General features: G+C 43.7%; 1 protein-coding gene across 6 annotated transcripts in view; it reads left to right on the forward strand.

Moving 5' to 3' along the window:
• SH2D4B (SH2 domain containing 4B) overlaps nucleotides 1–19409 on the forward strand; it is an 80795-nt gene that overhangs the window by 23114 nt on the left and 38272 nt on the right. For 4 of the 6 annotated variants that reach the window (XM_081861253.1, XM_081861256.1, XM_081861252.1 and 1 more), the window contains 4 exons: nucleotides 637–796; nucleotides 2323–2470; nucleotides 11359–11506; nucleotides 18777–18987. In XM_081861253.1, the coding sequence (XP_081717379.1) occupies nucleotides 637–796; nucleotides 2323–2470; nucleotides 11359–11506; nucleotides 18777–18987 (667 nt within the window). Of the gene's footprint in view, nucleotides 1–280; nucleotides 418–636; nucleotides 797–2322; nucleotides 2471–11358; nucleotides 11507–18776; nucleotides 18988–19409 lie in introns of those variants that run through there. The other 2 variants (XM_081861255.1, XM_081861254.1) reach the window with 2 other exon arrangements.

Here is a 19409-nt window from a genome sequence, read left to right on the forward strand (position 1 = left end):
CACAATTCTGTTTGATAGGTTTGGTGTGTCTTGTTCTTCCTGAGTAGCCTGGGCATACATCTTGTTGTAACAGACTCGGGAAAAGGTTATGGGTAGCCTCCTTCACACAGTTCTGCATTTACAGAAAGATTTCACACTTCAAAAGATTGTATTTTTGACCTCCGGTGATGTATTGTGATGTCATCTTGAGTGATCAACAGCCAGCATTATGAAGTCAGCGGTAAACTGCTTTGTTGCACAAAACCAAGTGCAATAGGAGGAAAAGGAAGTTTATATGGGAGCAGGGAAAGGCAAGGAAGTGAGTAAAACAAACTGGTGAAGCTGATTGGAGTCTGCCGCTTTCTTTCTTTTCTTTTTTTTTTACCAAAAGAGAAGTGATGGCTCAGAAATTGAAGCCTGCAGCTTAGCTCCCAGGAGGTTAGTTGCTGGTCCTGATGTTCACTCAGAGTGTTGCCACAAATAAGCACAGGGTTGGTGTAACATATTAAGGTTGGCTTCACTTCTGTGAAACAGCTCATGTGCTTAGGTCCATGATTTGTATTTTGATCCTTGTGCCGACTGTGTGTTATTGACTCTTGAGAACATCATTCCCTTGTCACAAAGCCCTTTCATTGTGTATTTTGATGGCTGTTGCAGGTAATGACAAACGAGTGCAGTGGCTCTGTGGGACTGATGGCGAGGTCTGGGTTTGGATTATGGGAGAAGCTCCTGGAGACAAGCCTTATGAGCAGCTTACAGAAGAACTTATTGCAGAAAGAGCCAGACAACAAGCTCAGAAGGAAGCAGAAGAATTATGGTGAGCATTTTGCAAAACCAAAGTTACTCATGTCGGTGATGTTGGATAAGGAGGCTCGCATTTCTAGAACACTGTCTCCTCAAAGTATAGGACAATGCTTTCATTTCAAAACCGTTTTCAATTTTTAATCTAAAATATCAAGTATATCCATCTTTGCTTTTGTTATAAATAACCCACTTCGGTTAGGTCAGCTAACCAAACCGAACCAACAAACAAAGCCATAAAACCTAATCAATTTGTATTTAAGTTTTTTTTAAAACTTAAGAATATTATGTCTCTTGCTTTAATCAGGAATCCTTTCCAGGTTTTTCCATGATCTTTGATACCCACAAAGACCTCTATATGGATGAAGAGGTTGTAAACACACTCTGTGTTTCCATTGTTGTTGGGAATCATCTGAATCCATGGAGCTTTAGTCTTCAGTTCTGAGGTTTTGTCTCTCAGACAGTAAGGGTGGTTACTTGAAAGAATACCAATAATTACCATTCTCAGTGAGATCTTGCTGTGAATTACAGTCTGAGATCCTGCCCCTACTCTCATGACACTTCAGACAACCTATTGGGAGTGAAATGTTATCCTTGGTTGGCAGGTATATATAGAGAGAGAGGGGGGAGGAAGGAATTAATAATAATAATAATAATTTATTATTTGTACCCTGCCCAACTGGCTGGGTTTCCCCAGCCACTCTGGGCAGCTTCCACAAAGACAAAAAATACACTAAGATGACACACATAAAAAACTTCCCTGAACAGGACTGCCTTAAGATGTCTTCTGAATGTCAGGTAGTTGTTTATCTCTTTGACATCTGATGGGAGGGCGTTCCACAGGGCGGGCACCACTACCGAGAAGGCCCTCTGTCTGGTTCCCTGTAGCTTTGCTTTTCGCAGTGAGGGAACCGCCAGAAGGCCCTCGGCACTGGACCTCAGTGTCCAGGCAGAACGATGGGGGTGGAGATGCTCCTTCAGGTATACTGGGCCGAGGCCATTTAGGGCTTTAAAGGTCAACACCAGCACTTTGAATTGTGCTCGGAAACGTACTGGGAGCCAATGTAGGTCTTTCAAGACCAGTGTTATGTGGTCTCGGCGGCCGCCCCCAGTCACCAGTCTAGCTGCCGCATTCTGGATTAGTTGTAGTTTCTGGGTCACCTTCAAAGGTAGCCCCATGTCTCTACTCTGCAGGCTAAATTTGGGCCACTAGGTCTTCCCATTGGGCCCATAGCAGATGTCATATGTGGGGCAGGCAGAGATGTGGCTGGATCCTGCAGCTGGAAAGCAGGACTAAATTCCCTGCACATCAGTTCATGAGTGTGTAATTCAATCTTGCTTGGTCTTTATCTCTGTCCATACTGGAGGCCAACTTTGACTGGTGGGTGGGGAAGTAAAGATCTGGCCCACCAAGTCTTATGTGTTTCCTAATCCCCGGCATACCTCAAAATAAACATGTGAGCTTTTCAGGAGTCACAATCCTCTTTGCTGTTTTTCCTTTTTTTTTTTTTTTACTTTCCTACCTACTCCCTTTTTTTAAAGGAAGCAAAAAGAAGCGGAAATCACAAAGAAGTTTCGAGATGCTATGGCGAAGGAGAAGGCTCGGATAGTGGCAGAGAAGTGGAAGATAGAGACAGAAGATCGCAAAGCAGCCAAAATGATGGAGGAGAAAATCCAGGAGGAATTAAAGGTTTGTTGACTCCCTTAACTTATATGTTTGCATTCTGCCGTTGATCTTCCTGGGATGGCAAGACTCCCCGGGAATATCATGGTATTTTCACTCATGGTGAAGGCTCTCTTTGAGATGATATGTACAAATGGAGTAGGCCCTTAGAATCTGTGGTAGCTGAAAAGAGCAGCCCTGTGTAATATTCTCCACCTTGTTTCCCCCCAGATTTACCTGTGACACTTCCCAAAGCTTTTTCCCCTGCCAGTAGCAGCTACCCAGTGATGGTGACCAGAGGTGACCCAAAGACTGCTCCCCACCTAAAATGGGGGGCGCCCTTTGCGTGGACGCGCGCAGCCCCTAGATCTGGAGCGGCTCCAACAGCATAGGCTTGGCTTTGCCTTCCCTCAGGTGGGATACCTGGAGGTCTCCGCCTACCTCAGTCAGTTGTCCAATCCCACCTGGGGGAAGCGTTGCCAAGGAGACCAGGCCAGGTAGGGGAGGGATTACCTGCCCACACAATAGAGGGAGGATCTTACCTGGGGATCCTCACTTGGCTCCAGAGCTTCTCCCACCCTACCCACCCTCAGTTAATGTCTTATTTTGCAGGTTAACTTTTCTTCACAGGTTTTGCAGGTTAACTTTTCTTCACAGGTATGCGGGCACTGCTACGTTAAGGTCGCTTTTAAAGGGCCAGAAAGGAATTTCCCTGCATTGGCAGGTTTCGCCTTTCCCGTAGCAAAATGTCACAACTTTGGCGGTATCAGGCCTTGGGCGGAATCCTTTAGTCCATCTTCCTCTTTGCGGTGGCGATACCAGGGTTCCCCATTAAAGGGGTTTCTGAAGAGAGGCTTTGACCATACACCGAAAGGTCATCATTGCTTTCCCCTGCGGCGGCGGTGTAACGGGGGCGGCTATCTCTGCTTGAACATATGTTCTCCAGAGCCGGCCAATCCCCCCCCCACTGGATAACCCTGATGCTCCCTCTGTCCCCGGCTGGGGACTGGGGAGGGAGAACGCCCAATGCCTGAGCCAAGGTCTACCCACATTTGAAATTTAATAAAGTTGTGGCCAATTTAATCCCATAGCACGTTGTCTTGAGTCGTTATTCCACATGACGGGGGGGGGGGGGATCTGGGGACTCCGCCTGTCCACGCAATACATTTTGCTGCTGTAGTTGAAGGACAAACGTCTACCCTTCTCCATTCCACATATAGAAGCTGACTGGACTGGCAGCTGAGGCTTTAATCATTACTGGACTGGGCAGTGTAATCCAGTCACTCAAGGGTAGCGGACTAGCTTAGGTGGACACAGACAGATCATGTGGCATGTTCTTCAACCTCTCGCTACCATTCTTCATTTGCTGCTTGAGGCAGCTGCCTCACTCTACCTAATAGGACGTATTGACTAAATGTTCCAGGAAATGGGAGACCTACAACAAACATCACATCTAGTTTCATGCACAGGATATATCCAAAATTGAAAATCAACACATGTTAGGGACTGATGGCACATGGCAGAAGTGCAGATTTGATAGGAGAACTGGCACTGGGGAAGAGAGCACTTAAATATTTTCCTTTTGGTCAATTTCTGAGCAAGACCACCTACACTGAGTTGTTTTTCTACACGTGTGTGTGTGGGGGGGGGAGAGAAATATTGGTGTCATTGGTAGCATGAACCCCAACCTACAAATTCCAGATTTGCAAGATCCTAAATAGCTCTTATTATAGGAACCAATTCCTAGGGACCAAGATCCCTTCACCTCCTTCAAAAAGATATTTGAGGGGGTGGGGCCCCCAAAGTCGACACTGTTTGTGCTTCATGTCTTGTGATCAATTATGTGGGGTGAGGCTTACCTCCCCCCCCCCAATATTCTATTCAATTCCTACTGAATCTGAAGTGTGTGAAAAAATGTACTTGTGTGCATTTTCTAGTTGGCTCCATAGGAATGCATTTCAAATAATAATAATAATAATAATAATAATAATAATAATAATAATAATAATTTTATTATTTATACCCCACCCATCTGGCTGTGTTTTCCCAGCCACTCTGGGTGGCTGTATTCAGTGTGTTTTCTATAGCTTCTTTTGAAAGATTTGGATTTGAGCTCTTCATTACTGCAGCAAAGCTGTGGACTTTGTAGGCAGAAGGCAGGGATGTTGGCGCAGGGATGTGAGGAAGTGGCCGCAAGGATAATGTGGGATATGGAAGAGCCACCAGGTTGGATTTGGGTCCTGGAGACTTCCCTTGAAACTTTTTAATCTGCCACTCAACCAGAAGATGAAGCAGGCATTTCTTCTGCTCCTTTCCCCTTTGATGTGATTCTCTCCCACCCCCTCTTCCTCCACCCTGCCTGTGGTTTGACATAACCAGAGCCCTGTTTGCTATAGCTTGCAGAGATGAGATGTGGATGAAAAAAACCGGGGAGCAGGAACACATGCAGGAGAAGCCGCAAGTGCCTTATCTCCCAATTAAGTTAGGTCCAAGGTTGCAACCTAACAACCCTAGTAGAAGATGGAAGCCGTTTTTCTCCTGTTTCCTACAAATAAAAAACTGGAGTCTGGCTGGTGGAAGACACACGCAGAACAACAGTTTCTTTATCTGTTCCCTTGTGCACAACTCTTTTTATTTTGACAGATTCACAATTAGTCTTCCTGTGCTTCATGAAATGAGGTGCTCTGCAACTTTTTTTTTCTTTTGTAAGGGAGCAAATAGCAGCGTTTCCCCCCCATATGAGTGGCTTTGTTAAGACTGTACTCCAGATTTAATGAGCAGTTATAATACACCTCTGCCCCCTAAAGTGCAAAAGCCTCTTGACCTTGGATGACCCACCTGCCCTCAAAAACAGCTGCTCAGCCTGTGTGCTAGAATCAAACAGCACTTTCCACAAGCGCAATGGGTGGAAACGTTTCATACATAGTGATCCGTATACATAAGCTGTAGGAGGTTCAGCAGAAAACCTCACGACAGCTTCCTTGGCTGCTAAAGTGGATGGGTCAAATGCCACCTCCGCTAACATTAGTATAGCTTCTGATTCAAGGGAGTTACCCCTCCTCTCTGGGGGTCATTAGCCTTGCTGGTATTTTGCAACCCCCAGTTTCTTTTTTTAAAAAAAATAATATTTATTACTTTTAAAAGGAAAGAAGACAGAAGAGAAAAAACAAAAGAAAAAAAGACAATACAATACAATATAAAAACAATACAAAACACAACCTAAACCCATTAAACTAAATCCCAGTTTCAAATGTCCATGTGAAGACACTGGGCATTTGGCTTCTTGTTTGTTTGGCTTCTTCTATACATGATTCAGACAAAGAAAACTATAGCAGAATTTGTAAAAAAATTAAAAATAAAATTTGGTGGGATTTTTAATTTTTTTTTGTTGTTGTTCTCTACGATTTCCACTCCCTGCCCCCCTCTCCCCCTTTAGCGGGAGTTGACCAGAGTACAAATGATTGAGGTCAGGTCTGGTTACTTTACGAAACGGTGGATTTGCCCTTTGAGAAGATGCTGGTACAAAGTGCCAATTTTTAAACATAATCTATTCACTGCCGGATGGTTTGCAACAAGCAAACAGGTTCTTAAAAATTTGTAAAACAATGCAACTCTTAAAACAAATCACAAACTCCCCCTCCAAAAAAAGGGCGGGGATTAATAGCAGCAGCAGTCAGGTCTCTCCTTCAAATGCCAAGAAGGATGCAGCTAGTCACCTAAAATTATGAAGAGATGAGATCAGATACACCTTAGTAGGGGGGAAGTTCCACATACAAGGAGCCATCATGCTAGGTGTTCTGGGTACTCCAGAGCTACCACTGCTTATTTGTTCACTTTTTATAGGAATCTACTTGGTGTGATCATCAAACTGTTGTTCTCCTGTGTTTTCCCGTGCTTCCTCTGTCTATTTTGAGAGCTTACAAAAGGTGATGTTTTGGAAAGAGGGTCTGCAAGTGTACACATTTCCATCTTTTTAAGGAGTCATGGTTTTGATGCGTGCAGTGACATTTTGAGCATATGAGCATATTGCCATGTATGCACACATCTTCACTATTACCTTATTAGCAGTGTTTATTTTTTAAAAAACTTTTAATTTGTGACAAAAAATGCTTTTTTTGCCTTTTGAAAAAGGAAAATGAAATCCTGCAATAGCACTTAAATAAGAAAATGTTTAGCACACATATAAACTTTGATTTAAAAAAGAATGTGTGCTCCAAAATAATAAGTTTGGGTGTGTTGTTGTTGTTAGAATTTATATACCACCCGATACCCGATTGTCTGTCTCCTGTCCACATGACTATGGTATGCCTACTAGAGTTGGATAGAACTTGGCTGGATGTACAGACTCCAAAAACTGCTATATCTCCTGACACATGAAGAATCACTTGCAATTCCACAGACACCAGTCTGGAAGCACCCCAGATCTTTCTTCCCTCTACAGGAGGCAAGTCTGTTTAGGGGTCCTAATCCGGCCCGCCAGTCAGTTTAATCCAGCCCCTGTAGCAGTTTATTTCCTGGGGTAAAATCCTAAAAAACACCCCAACAACTTCAATCCTTAAAAAAGAAAGCTCAACAACCTTGGTTGGCCCTTTGGTCGGCCCTCACAGCCCTTCACTTCATCAAATCTGGCCCTCTTAAAAAAGTTTGGACACCACTACTCTACAGGAACAAATGCTATTACAAGGATGCACATGGGTGCTTCAGTTAAAAATCTGTTCATGCTTGAAGAAATGAAGAAACGAAACTTTAATGAATGGTTCAGCAGAGGTGGAATAGTTGCAGACCAGTTAACACGCTCATTTTACCATGCTTAAAATATTTAATACACCATTAATATATATTTTTTCCTGGAAAAATGACCGGGGCAATATCTGAAACAATCTTCAGAAGAGAGAGAACAAAAACCATGAACTCCATTAAAGTTTTATCATCTGGAAGCATTTTGATTTGGGAAAAGAAAGTGTGCTGTCCATTGTGAGAAGGTGTCTAACCATTAATCACACAGTATTATCAGACCCCTCTCTCAAAAAAAATCACTTTTATTCCTTCTGCTATATATCAGGATACAAAAGTTGGCCAGACGAGAAAAATTATATCTTCACTTACCAAAGTGAATAGGGAATCCTTCTTCCTCTTGGCAATATTGTAATAATGATGGCTGGAAGATGAGTCTATGAATGGACTCCACTGAAAAGCATGAGATGATGTAATAATTCACTTTTGGGATGTCTCAGGATAGTTCTGGGTCATTTGCACACCCTGTTGTGGTAACCGAGTGATGGAAATTCATATGTGAACCAGCCCGTAGAATTTTGGGTGTGAATTCGGAGTGTGTTGTTTGTGGTAAAACATCAACAAACACCAATGGATTGCAGGTTCAATGTTTCTCTGCTATACGTACTAGCTTTCATAGACAGAAATGAAGAACTGGCACAGACAATTTAATATGATATTTTGCTACCCTAAGCTGAGTTCCAATGTGTCTCAGGGTGGTGAAACGTTCCATAAGAAATTCATGCATGTTTTGTCAGAGAAAAAGCATTTATCTGTTTCCATAGGCCCCCACTTTTTTTTGCTTGAAAAAAATACATGGGACATTTTTACTCCAGTGTATTAACTTTAAATGATACCCCCCCCAAAGCACCCCAATTGCAAAAATCAACAGTTCATTAACTATTTTTTGCCTCAGCCCTTTTTGTTTATAGAAGGAAAACTGTAAATCGTAGGTGGCTGAAGTGTGGGGATATTGTTTACTACTATGCAGGTGACACTATTCTAGAAGGACTATACTGTAGGTCTGCTTCTGTGCAAATTCTGTAATGAAAAGTGAACCTGGGGTTGATTTCAATCCTGGTTTTGGTAGGAAGGCTAGAGGAGGAACAGGAAATTACTTCTTATAGCATCAGAACTGAGCTGTGCATTATAAAGGACAACTTTTTTATTATTATGCACATATCTCCTTTGACTTTAATTAAAACTCTCTCCATGCTTGAAGAAGGCAAACAGTTTTCTTACTAGGAAATAATTCTCTTCCAGCCCTCTCAGGGCTCCACCGTAGTTTTAGCTGGTATGCAGTTACTTGATTAACATAACAAATATAAGAGGATCCTGTAGAGAGGCATCTATTATGTGACAGGTCCCATTACCATATGCGGTAGATGACATCTGTTTTATGACTGTAAAATGGGCATAACGTTCACACACTATGAGTAACAATGTCTCAATGGAACCTCAGTAATGAAAAAGTTCCGCTAACACAAATGTATGGTTTCCAGCTCCGGTGCCATGGAAAAGTCCACACCATTGTTCCCTTTCAGACTTGTGTAGAATAGAAATGTCTGCCAGGGGCCATGCCACATTTTTAAAGGAATTTTTAAAGCAGTGATTTCTAAACTGTATTCAGTGCACACTAGTTAGGGGAACTGAACATTTTCAAAATGAAACTGCCATGTTGACTACAAGGGTGGACTTAGGTATTATGCACCCTGTTCAAGGCCAAAATTTGGTGCCTCACTCAGCCCTCACGCTACCTTCCCAAAGGTGGGTAAAAAGGTAACCGGCTTTGGGAAGGATGAATAAGGGCTCTGGCAGGATCCTAGCACCCTCCTACTTCCTTCTCAAAGCTGGGAAAGTGCTAATGAGGTTTTGGGAGGGGAGGACAATAGGACCCTGTCAGAGCCTCATGCCTCCTTCCCAAAGTCCAGCGCCTTGCTTACCTGGCTTTGAGACAGCAAGTTCTTGCCTCAGTGTCTAAATCTGCCCCTGTTGAGTACATCTGCCACTATATCTGTAGGAGCAGATAAACCACATGCAGCAACCACTGTCCAATGTTAGGGAAGGGAAAAGACATAACCTCTAGGAAGGATGTTCTGTAGGCTTCCTTATGCAATCTTTTCTATGTCTGTTGCCCAGAAAGTGCAGGTTGTCTCTGGACCATGATTGACTGGAAGGCTGAAGGCAGTGAACTGGGCTATCCCAGGATTGTGAGAAGGACGTCTACCTATTATTCTTAGAGATGATAAAGAAGCTAACTAAGTTTTGCATTGTGTCGAGTATGCCTCAAATATTTTTTCCCTGGGCATTAAAAGGTTGAGGAACAACTACCTTAAAGGGAGAGAGACCCTCTTAGGGTTTGGCCTGGAAACTCTGCAGGGTGTTGTTAACTTTCATGGGTCTCATCATGCACCAACCTCCTCAGTAAAACAAGTTGCTGAGTTCCCAGCTGATATAAACAGCAAGTACGAAATTTCATGATACCTACTTAACTGAAGCTGAACGAGATGTCGCCCTTATAATGGTATTCAGACCACCTGGAATAACACCTTGATTACTTCCCAAAGGTAGAAAGTTGCACTCTTTCCAATTATTCCTTGAATATCATAATTGCCTATAATTAGCAAATTGCTTACTTTATTCCATTCATTTTTGAAATGTCATTGGGCAGAAACCATCTAGCGAAACCATCCTTGTGAAGCCTAAGACACCTGTCTTTGTTTATTTTCTTCCCCTCTCCTTACTAATAGAAAGTGCCAACTCTCCTTAACCGTATTCTTAAATAAAAAAAAATGTTTGTCTCTGAGCAGTGAAGCAACCTGAGCACTTGCTGGTATTTTAAAGGTCAGGAAGGAACAGTGTAGGATCTTCTTTTGAAAGATCTTTGAATGTTGACAGTGCTAAAACTCCCACTACACACCCAGCATCTCTCAAGGTGCAACAGCGCTGAGAACCAAGCTGTTAAGAAACAAAAAGGCAACGCTCTTCATAGAAACAAAGCAATTTCTTAAGACTCCTGCACAGCCTCTTGTATTTCTCTGCTGTCAACAGCTCATCTGGTTTGTATGTGGATACAGCAATTAGTGGAAACTTTTATGCCAAACTGCGTAGAGTTAGGGCACACTCCTGACATTACATTTGCACAGATATAAATGCAGCTCATTTATTTGTCCTTGTTTGAAGCAAGGACCCCAGGAGCCCTGTGTCTGTCTTGTCTTTACTCAATGGCATGCCACCATCTTGTGCAATGGGACTTACCGTATATACTCATGTATAAGCCGACTTTTCAGCACATTTTTTTATGCTGAAAAAGCCCCCCCGGCTTGTACTCGAGTGAGGGTCCCACCCCTTTTGGGCTGCTTGTTCTTCCTCCACCGCTGCCACCACCAGCCTCTGGTAGGCAGGGGGACAGGAGGGGCTGGGGGGGAGAGAGAAGCCCCCTCTGCCGTGTGCACATGCGCGTGTACACACGCGCACTCCGGCCCACCAGGAGGTTTATGGTGTGGTGAACCGGCTTATACTCGAGTCAATAATTTTTCCCTTTTTTGTGGTAAAATTAGGTGCCTTGGCTTATATTCGGGTCAGCTTATACTCAGGTATATACGGTAATTTCCAAACAATAGGATTGCTTTCTCTCCAGAAAGTCTTGGACAATTAGAGAAGTGAGAGGCTGCATACTTCCTTTCCAGTATTTATTTCTTTGCTCTTCGTTCTCATTTCCCCCCGCTTGGACTACTACAATGCGCTCTACGTGGGGCTACCTTTGAAGGTGACCCGGAAACTGCAATTAATCCAGAATGTGGCAGCTAGACTGGTGACTGGGAGTGGCCGCTGGGACCACATAACACCGGTCCTGAGAGATCTGCATTGGCTCCCAGTACATTTCCGAGCACAATTCAAAGTGTTGGTGCTGACCTTTAAAGTCCTAAACGGCCTTGGTCCTGTATACCTGAAGGAGCGTCTCCACCCCCATTGTTCAGCCTGGACACTGAGATCCAACGCCGAGGGCCTTCTGGTGGTTCCCCCATTGCGAGAAGTGAGGTTACAGGGAACCAGACAAAGGGCCTTCTCGGTAGTGGCGCCCGCATAGGAAGTTTCCTTATTTGCTGTTTGATTCCCTCCATCCTTTTTTATTGTTTTAGAAAAGAGAGGAAGAAGAGAGGCAAAGAGGTGAAGAGCAGATACGGCAACAGGAGGAGCGCAGAGCTCAAGAGCTGTACCTGAGCCTCAAGCAAGCCCAGCAGTATAGCCCGCAGAATGAAAAGGAAGACCATGAATGGGAAGAACAACGTGAGTAAATTTTAACCGGCAGAGGGTTTTAAATGATGCCGAGATCTTGGTTTAGCCTGAGAAAACGGCAGTGTGATGCCGTATGATTTGTGAGTCGGGCCTTGAACGGAAAGCATTGTGATCCGGAAGAACTGGTAGGATTAGAAAGGACAAAAACATGGTGCCTTTCTAAATGGCTCAACAGGAAGAAAGAGCTTTAATAGCTTAGATCAGGGATGGGGAACCTGTGGCCCTACAAACGCTGGTAACTGCATTTCCTACCACCTTGACCGTAACACCATTATTCATGCTCCAAGATGATGGGAATCTGGAGTCAGACAACAAGAGGAGTGGGGGGTTGGAGAAGCAACACCTCTCCTGTTGATCTTACAGGAATTTTAACACTTTGCTCCAGTTTTGAGCTTTCAGTGTTGTTTTTGCTGGACTGATGTGATTTTCTGCGTATTTTCCATTTTCCTTGGTGAGTTCTTGTTTATGAATCTTGTGCTAGCTTATTGCTACTTACTGGGTCTCAAAGAATACAAAACAAATTAGTTGGCCCAATAAAATGCATAACCACCTTATCTCATTTCATTTTCATTTTTGGGTTTATGAAGAATGCTAATAAAAAGCACCAGAAAAAAGCAATATGAAAGTGAATTTTATCTGCATCATCATTGTATTCTTCACTTTAGTCCTGGAAGAGAAATATATTGGTGTGTTGAGAATCCTAGTCAAGGGAAAGTGAAACTAGTAGTAATAAGTGGAATTTACTGGTTTTAAACCTCAGACTCTAGCCTAATTATTTTTTAAAAAACCAAAAAACCAGAAGATGAGCAAACTTTTGCTGGGGCTGTACCACTTCAGACTACAGGTACGGTTCACATGGTTGAGAGATCATGTGAAAAGATATTAATCCTGCACTTTATTCTTAGTATTTCTGAGTTGTCTGTATCTAAGGTCCCATCTGCACTATACATTTAAAGCAGTATCATCCCACTTTGTACAGTGGCTTCTCTTGAGGCAGGCTTCCTCAAACTTGGCCTTCCAGATGTTTTTGGCCTACAACTCCTATGATCCTTAGCTAGCAGGACCAGTGGTCAGGGATGATGGGAACTGTAGTCCCAAAACATCTGGAGGGCCGAGTTTGAGGAAGCCTGTTGAGGAAACCTAGGAACCGTAGTTTCTTAAGGGGGATGAGAGTTGTTAAGAGACCCCTATTCCACTCACTGAGCTATAAATCCCAGAGTGGTTTAATAATTCCGCCTATCTCCACAGTAGTGTGGTGTTGAGGAATAGGGCCAGCCTGCTGCCAAAGCAGTCCCTGTGCTGTGTCTTCCCACCAGAGGGAGATGTAACAGGCCTTTCCCTGTGGCTGGAAAGATTCCAGGTGAGCCTGCCTGCCAGATTGGCCAATGGATTGGTTGCCTGATTGACCCCAGGAATAAAGGTGGGCCCACTGCATACCTTTCTTGGGTCTCCCACCGTCCCTCCCGATTGTTGTGCTTCGAACACCCACTTCAGTGGGTAGGTTGGATCTGATCTTGCTATAGATGAAGTCGGTTGCCATATTCAGGGCACCAGGGAGGAATTTCACTACCTCTGGCGAGGGAGGAGTAAGGATGCATGCTTGATTATTTTTATGTGCTTAATAAGTTCAAACTGGCATTCCCAATATATAATGTTGCATCCCGAGGCCCCCAAGCCATTTCCCATTAAATAACTTCAAATGGACACATAATTTTAGTTTAAGTATTTGGGCAAAATTTAGGCCACAGCTTTATTGATTACAAGACAAATTGAGCGGTATTGGCCTAGGCATTGGTCAGGAACTGACTCCTGCCTCTCTGACTGGCAGTCTGAAAGAGTAAACACCAAATGAGGGAGCAACAACAGTCAATTGAAAAAGATCAATTGAAGCTCACCCTGAGGTTCCTGTGGTCCTGGCATGGCCCTAGCCCCTCAAGCGGACTTTGGACAAGATCCAGGACACCCAGATTCCTTTAACCTATTTCTGGAGGGGCAGGTGATGGCCACACCTCCCCTCCCGCACATTTCTATAAACCAATGCCTAACCGCCAAACCTTACAAAGTTCTGATGATTGCTAAGGGGGTAGGCGAAAACCAAGTGGCTAAAGCCAATCTGCCAAATGGAAAAATTCCTACCCAGCCCCTGCTCCAAAGCAGGCGACCCAATCCAAAGCAAGGCCAAAACAGCAGCGCCTAAAATAGGGAGGGAGGGCGGGTGTTCAGCAGCGTGAAGCAAGTGCCCCACCCCCAGCGTGCTGCTGCATTTATAGGTCCCCAGGATCATGCCACTCACTCCATTGGCCCAAACAGCCAAGCGCGATCCCGGGGCCCAACAGATAAGGCTTGGGCCACGCCTAGCAACAACACACCCCATGGGGGTGGCTGAAGGGTCCCAAGCGTAACCACGACCCTCGATTTAGGAGGATCCCATTTCTCGTCCTTCTGATTCCCTTTGTGTTGTATTTGTTTAGATTGCAAACTTTTGGGCACGGGCTTGTGATTTGTTTTAATTTTCTGCTGTGATCTGGTTAAATGTTAAGCACTTTACAAAGTAACAACCAAAGTAACGCTGCCTTGCGTTGAGTGCCGTTGTGGGTCTCAGTTGTGTTATAGCAGGGGCCACATTATCTATGAATACAACCTTATTCATAGAATTTGGAATAATTTATTGAATGTCAATTACCTAAGGACCGTGACCTGCCATTCATATGAGATCAGGTCACTTTGAACCAAATTAATTTTGCATGTGACAAATGATATTCCCATTAACTATAATTGTACCTGGCTTCTAATCAATGGGGGTGGGGGGTGGGATACTGATTATTTCAGGAATAATTCTAAGCCCTGTTGCTGAAAAGGAGATACTGTCTCTTGAAGCAGACTTGGAAGGAACCTTAGTATTGGGATTGCCTGATTTCTGTCATTGGGGTTACACAGAATAATAGGGTTGGAAGGGACCACAAGGGTCAATTAGGCCAACCCACTGCAATTCAAAAATCTTTTGCCCAACGTGGGGCTCAAACCTGTGACCCTGAGATAAGGAGTCTCATGCTCTGCCAACTGAGCTATATCTGGGTGTCACGTGATTTCTGCCCTTTTATAAGTGATCCTGTGTGGATATATGGGGGAGTGGGGAGACAGGAACTTGGTAACTGTAAAATAAAAATATATCTTCAATAATAGTAAAAAGCCTTATCTCATTACTTGAGAGAAGTGGTAACTGTATCACCACTGAAAGGGGAGGTCTAGACCTAAATGAGAGACCACTGACCCATTTCTCCCTCCTAAGAAAGAAGGATGGCCTTCTTGGAGGCTGCTCCCAGATCGTGGAACTCCCTTCCATGGGAAGCTAAGCTGGTATCGCTCTGGTTTGCTTTCAATAGCAGGCAAAGACTGTTTTGTTCTGACAGGCATTGGCAACTAACTGGCAGAGTCTTCTGAGGGTGGGTGTTGTATTTTTGTTTGTGTGTATGTTTTTGTGTTTTGTAGTACAGTGGTACCTTGGTTCTCAAACGCCTTGGTACTAAGACAACTTGGAACCCAAACACTGAAAATCCGGAAGTAAGTGTTCCGGGTTGCGAACTTTTTTTGGAAGCCGAACGTGCTCTGTTTTGAGTGTTATGCTTCCAGTTTGAGTGTGATGCTTCCATTTTGAGTGTTTGCTGAGGTTTTGAGTGTGATGCTTCCATTTTGAGTGTTTGCTGAGGTTTGCCTGATTTTACTATTTATTTTGCGGTTTTGTGGCTCTTTTTGCAGTTTTGTGGCTCTTTTGTGTCTCTTTTGTTTTGTTTTTGTGACTGTGTGGAACCCAGTTCAGCTACTGATTGATTGATTATGTGACTCCAGTACATTGTTTATTGCTTTCATTTTATGGATCAATGGTCTTGTTAGATAGTAAAATTCATGTTAAATTGCTGTTTTAGGGGTTGTTTTTAAAAGTCTGGAACAGATTAATCCATTTTGCATTACTTTCTGTGGTAAAGCACGCCTTGGTTTGGGAATGCTTTGGTTTTGGAATGGACTTCTGGAATGGAGTAAGTTTGAGAACCAAGGTGCCACTGTAGAATTTTATTAGAGGTTTTTAACATATTAGGAAATCAAATCCAAACTCTCTTATACAAAGATAATAAAAGGATCAAAAGAAAAGAGTAATATAGAAAAAAGAAAATACGAAATACAATATTCATGATCCTCATAAAACACAGTTATATCTATCTATAGTTCTCTATCACCATTTTATATCAATCTTCCATCCATGTTTTCAATGCTGGTTTTACTTGGGTCACACTTGTTTTCTTTTTAATATATCTGTTTATTGTGTTTTAACTTATGCTGTGAGGAGTCTTGCCCCATTACTGAAATAACACCTCTGGTCCTTGCTTGTATCTCAGGCTTGTGCCTTCATATCATCCAAGACTGTATGGACTAATCATGCCCTGTTGTTACCCCTCAACTGTAGGGCAATGCCAACCTGACTTCTGTCCACCAGCATCAGAGGCCAGGAAGATGCAGCGATGTCAGTGTTTGCGTCGTTTTGCTATTATGTGCTGACTGCGGGAGCCAAATTATCCATTAGGAGCAGCGCCAGGTCCCATCATGTCTTGCCACCACCAAGTCAGCGGCTGTGCTCAGCAGTGCCAGGGGTCGGGGGGGTCGAAGAGGCGCATTGCTAGCACAGCTGCTGTGGAGGGTGAACTTGCAATGATATTGATGACACTACTAATTTATTTAGTAGATGGAATTTCCAACAGAATGGGGATTCATCTCATCATCCCACCGCTATTTATTGCCAAGTCAATAGGCGAAGCGTTACTAATTTTAGTGTTCAGTTTAATTCACTGCTGTGGTTCCTTTCGTTGAGCCAAACAAAGAACAACACCATTCTTCTATAGGTAATTGAAATATATAGCCTGTTAGTGCTAAAAAAAGCAAACTATGTTACATGGGCATTTCTCAAATGTGGACACCAGCGCTTCATTTCATTGCTGGGTCCAAGCAAGGTCTGGCATGATAACATTCGCCCAGCCAGATTCCTCTGGTTCTCACAAGTAAGACATGGTGGTGATGTCTTCCTTCTTGACCCCAGTAGGGAGCTTATAGATGAGATCCAAGCCCACAGTCCTGAGGGTGAGATGGCCCCCTGGCCACAAATGGCTGCCTTATGCTTCTTTGGAGAATAGCAAAACATTGCACTTGTGAGCATGCTGGTGCGATCAGGGCAACACCTGACTTTGGCTCTCACTTGCGCTCCTGGAGAGATGTGTCTGTTCGTAGATCGCACAGAAATGCACTGTGGTGTGCCATTTCTTCCCTCTGCACACATGGCACCTGTCATAATGATGGGCATTTTGCCAGTGCATGGATAATAGGCATGCACTACTTGAATTTTCATTGATGCGATCTCAGCTTGCGTGTTTTCCTGTTTTCCAAGAATTACCCCCCCTTCAACTGAAGAACAGAAACATACCGTGCAATGTTTGCAGTCAAATACCATTTCTATCTTGAATATTTATTGCGAGTTGTTCCCAAATTAGCTACAGACCAAGGACTATTAACAAGCTAGCAGCTGGAGCAAATCATTAAAAAAATGTGATGCATATTCATACGACATTCTTATAATATACATCCAAGCCTAGCCCTGTGACTCACTGCTCTTCAGAAAAGCAAAGGAGGCCATAAAATATGGAGATCTCCTAATCTGTCCCAAATGATGCGACTTGCTCAAGTTCATTCCCAACACAGTAGGAATTCGTTCACATCTTTATCAAAGAACTTGTGGTTAGAAATCCTATCAGAGCAGCCAATATGTTTTGCTGTTAGGATTATTCTGCACTTGTTTTTCCTGTGCCAGTAATGCATTCTCCATTTTAGACCCTAGCCCCAATTTCTGTCTACATTTTTTTTCAATGAAATTTTGCCTCATTTACTCATTTATTGCATTCATACAGTGCTTTTCTGCCAAGGCACCCAAGGTGGGTTATAATTATAAAAGACCAAAGCAAATATTTGGGATAAAATATACAGCAACAGAATCCTCTCAGGCTGACTGATGATCCCTTCAGGAGCTGGTAGCAAAATTCAAAGAAGTGCCCGTTTCATAGCAGAGCTGCAATTTGGTTTGTGTGTTAGTTCGAGACATGTGAATTAGGCAGGTTCATATCGAATTGAAAACAAATCCCTCATTCCCCCCAATAGAAAAGATGCATCCTGGTTGCTAGGGGAAAAGGAAGGACAAACTATGGTGATCCCAAGCACTATAAAATAAGACAGAAGCAGAAAAAAATGTACTAAAGGGGAGGCAAAGATGCAGCACTTTAGCACCTCAGGCAGTGATGTAGCGTGTGTTGCTGGTGCCCAGGGCAGGCAAGCTGCTGACATCCGCAAAGCACCCCCCCCACCAGAGCCAAGTGGGGGTCTGTCTGTCCTGAGAGGACCCCAGCCAGCTGCTGCGGCCCTTGGTGGGTGAATCCCTCCAACGCCCACAGAAAGGAGCTCTGGGCTGGGCTTGCCTGCCTTCCTCTGTCCATGCCCACTCACTGTGAACCTGGGCTGCTCAGCTGCCTTCAACACAGTGGGATGGGGATCCCTGCAGAAACCGGCACTTGCATGGGGGCACCTGCTTGTGTCACCTCAGAATTTTGTGTCTGGGGCCATGGCCCCCTTGGCCCCACATGCTATGCTACTGACCTCAGGGATTCCTACTGCCTGGCATTAAAACAACTCACTTGTGAATCACAGTTTCTGACTTTACTCATTGGCTGAAAACACAGGCTAGTTCATTTCACAGAAATCATTTAGAAAGGGGCATGCACATTTTGGTTCCATAACTTTATTTTTAGGAGGGCTAGTGGCTTACATTTTTGGAAATGGAAGCACAGATTCTGGAGCACCTGCCCATGGATGCCAATGAAAGTCTTTATAGTGCCCACGTGCACTGTGTTGGCAACTCCTGCTCTAAACCCACAGTTATATTAAAAAGTCTCTGTACAGAAAAAAGCAAGCAAGCTGGTAAGGTGAGGTGAGCATGTCATTGTGGCTTAGCCAAACAATATAAAGTTTGACCCTTGGTGCCTTATTTGTGGAATGTTATGTGTTATTTTTCTATTAGGTATAGAAGGTCTTCCAGCCTCACCTTGATGTGTTGGGATTCGATGGCTTTCCATGTTGCTGACATGTTACCTTTCAACTTAGAACTGCATGTTCTGGCTTGCTGAAAAAAGCAAAGACACTCTGACGAGTCTCTCCTTCCACATCCCTACAGTACGTCGCTCAAAAGCTGCGGATGAGGAAAGGAGCCATAAAGCACGCCGGGCCCGGGATGAGTACCGGCGGCAATCCTTGCGGGCAATCCAGAAAGGAAAAGTGGCGGGTCTCAGTAACCTGTTCCAGGCCGCTGGTCTGAATATCGAGCCAGAAGCAAAGCTGAATGACGCCTGTCCCATTCCAGCATTCACCATGACGGTATCAACCAGGTTTGTTTGTATTAATAAGACGACCCAGGCCTAACTGACATGTTATGACTCCTATATGGAGGCTGTTGACTCCTATATGGAGGCCTTTTCTGGTTTCCCCATGGGAAGAGGCAGCGGAGGAAGCAAGATTCTTGACAACATTGCTCTGGAATGCATTCAGAATTAAATGGCAAACCAACAATTTTAAATATCAGTGCATTTTAAGGTAGTGGTTACTTTTTGCAGAGAGTTGATCATGTCCATATGTTACAGCATAAACAATCAATCTTGGGACACCTTAAAAACTAACTAATGTATTATGGCATAAGATTATATGGATTCCTTTTAGATGCCTCTTAATTATACCAATGTCATCAACAAACTGGCACCTTGCTTATTTTTATTTATTTTTAAGCAGAGGGATCTGCTTAACATTAAGAAGT

The sequence above is a fragment of the Podarcis erhardii genome, assembly GCF_964252035.2.
Source record: "Podarcis erhardii genome assembly, chromosome: 5".
NCBI lineage: Eukaryota > Metazoa > Chordata > Lepidosauria > Squamata > Lacertidae > Podarcis > Podarcis erhardii.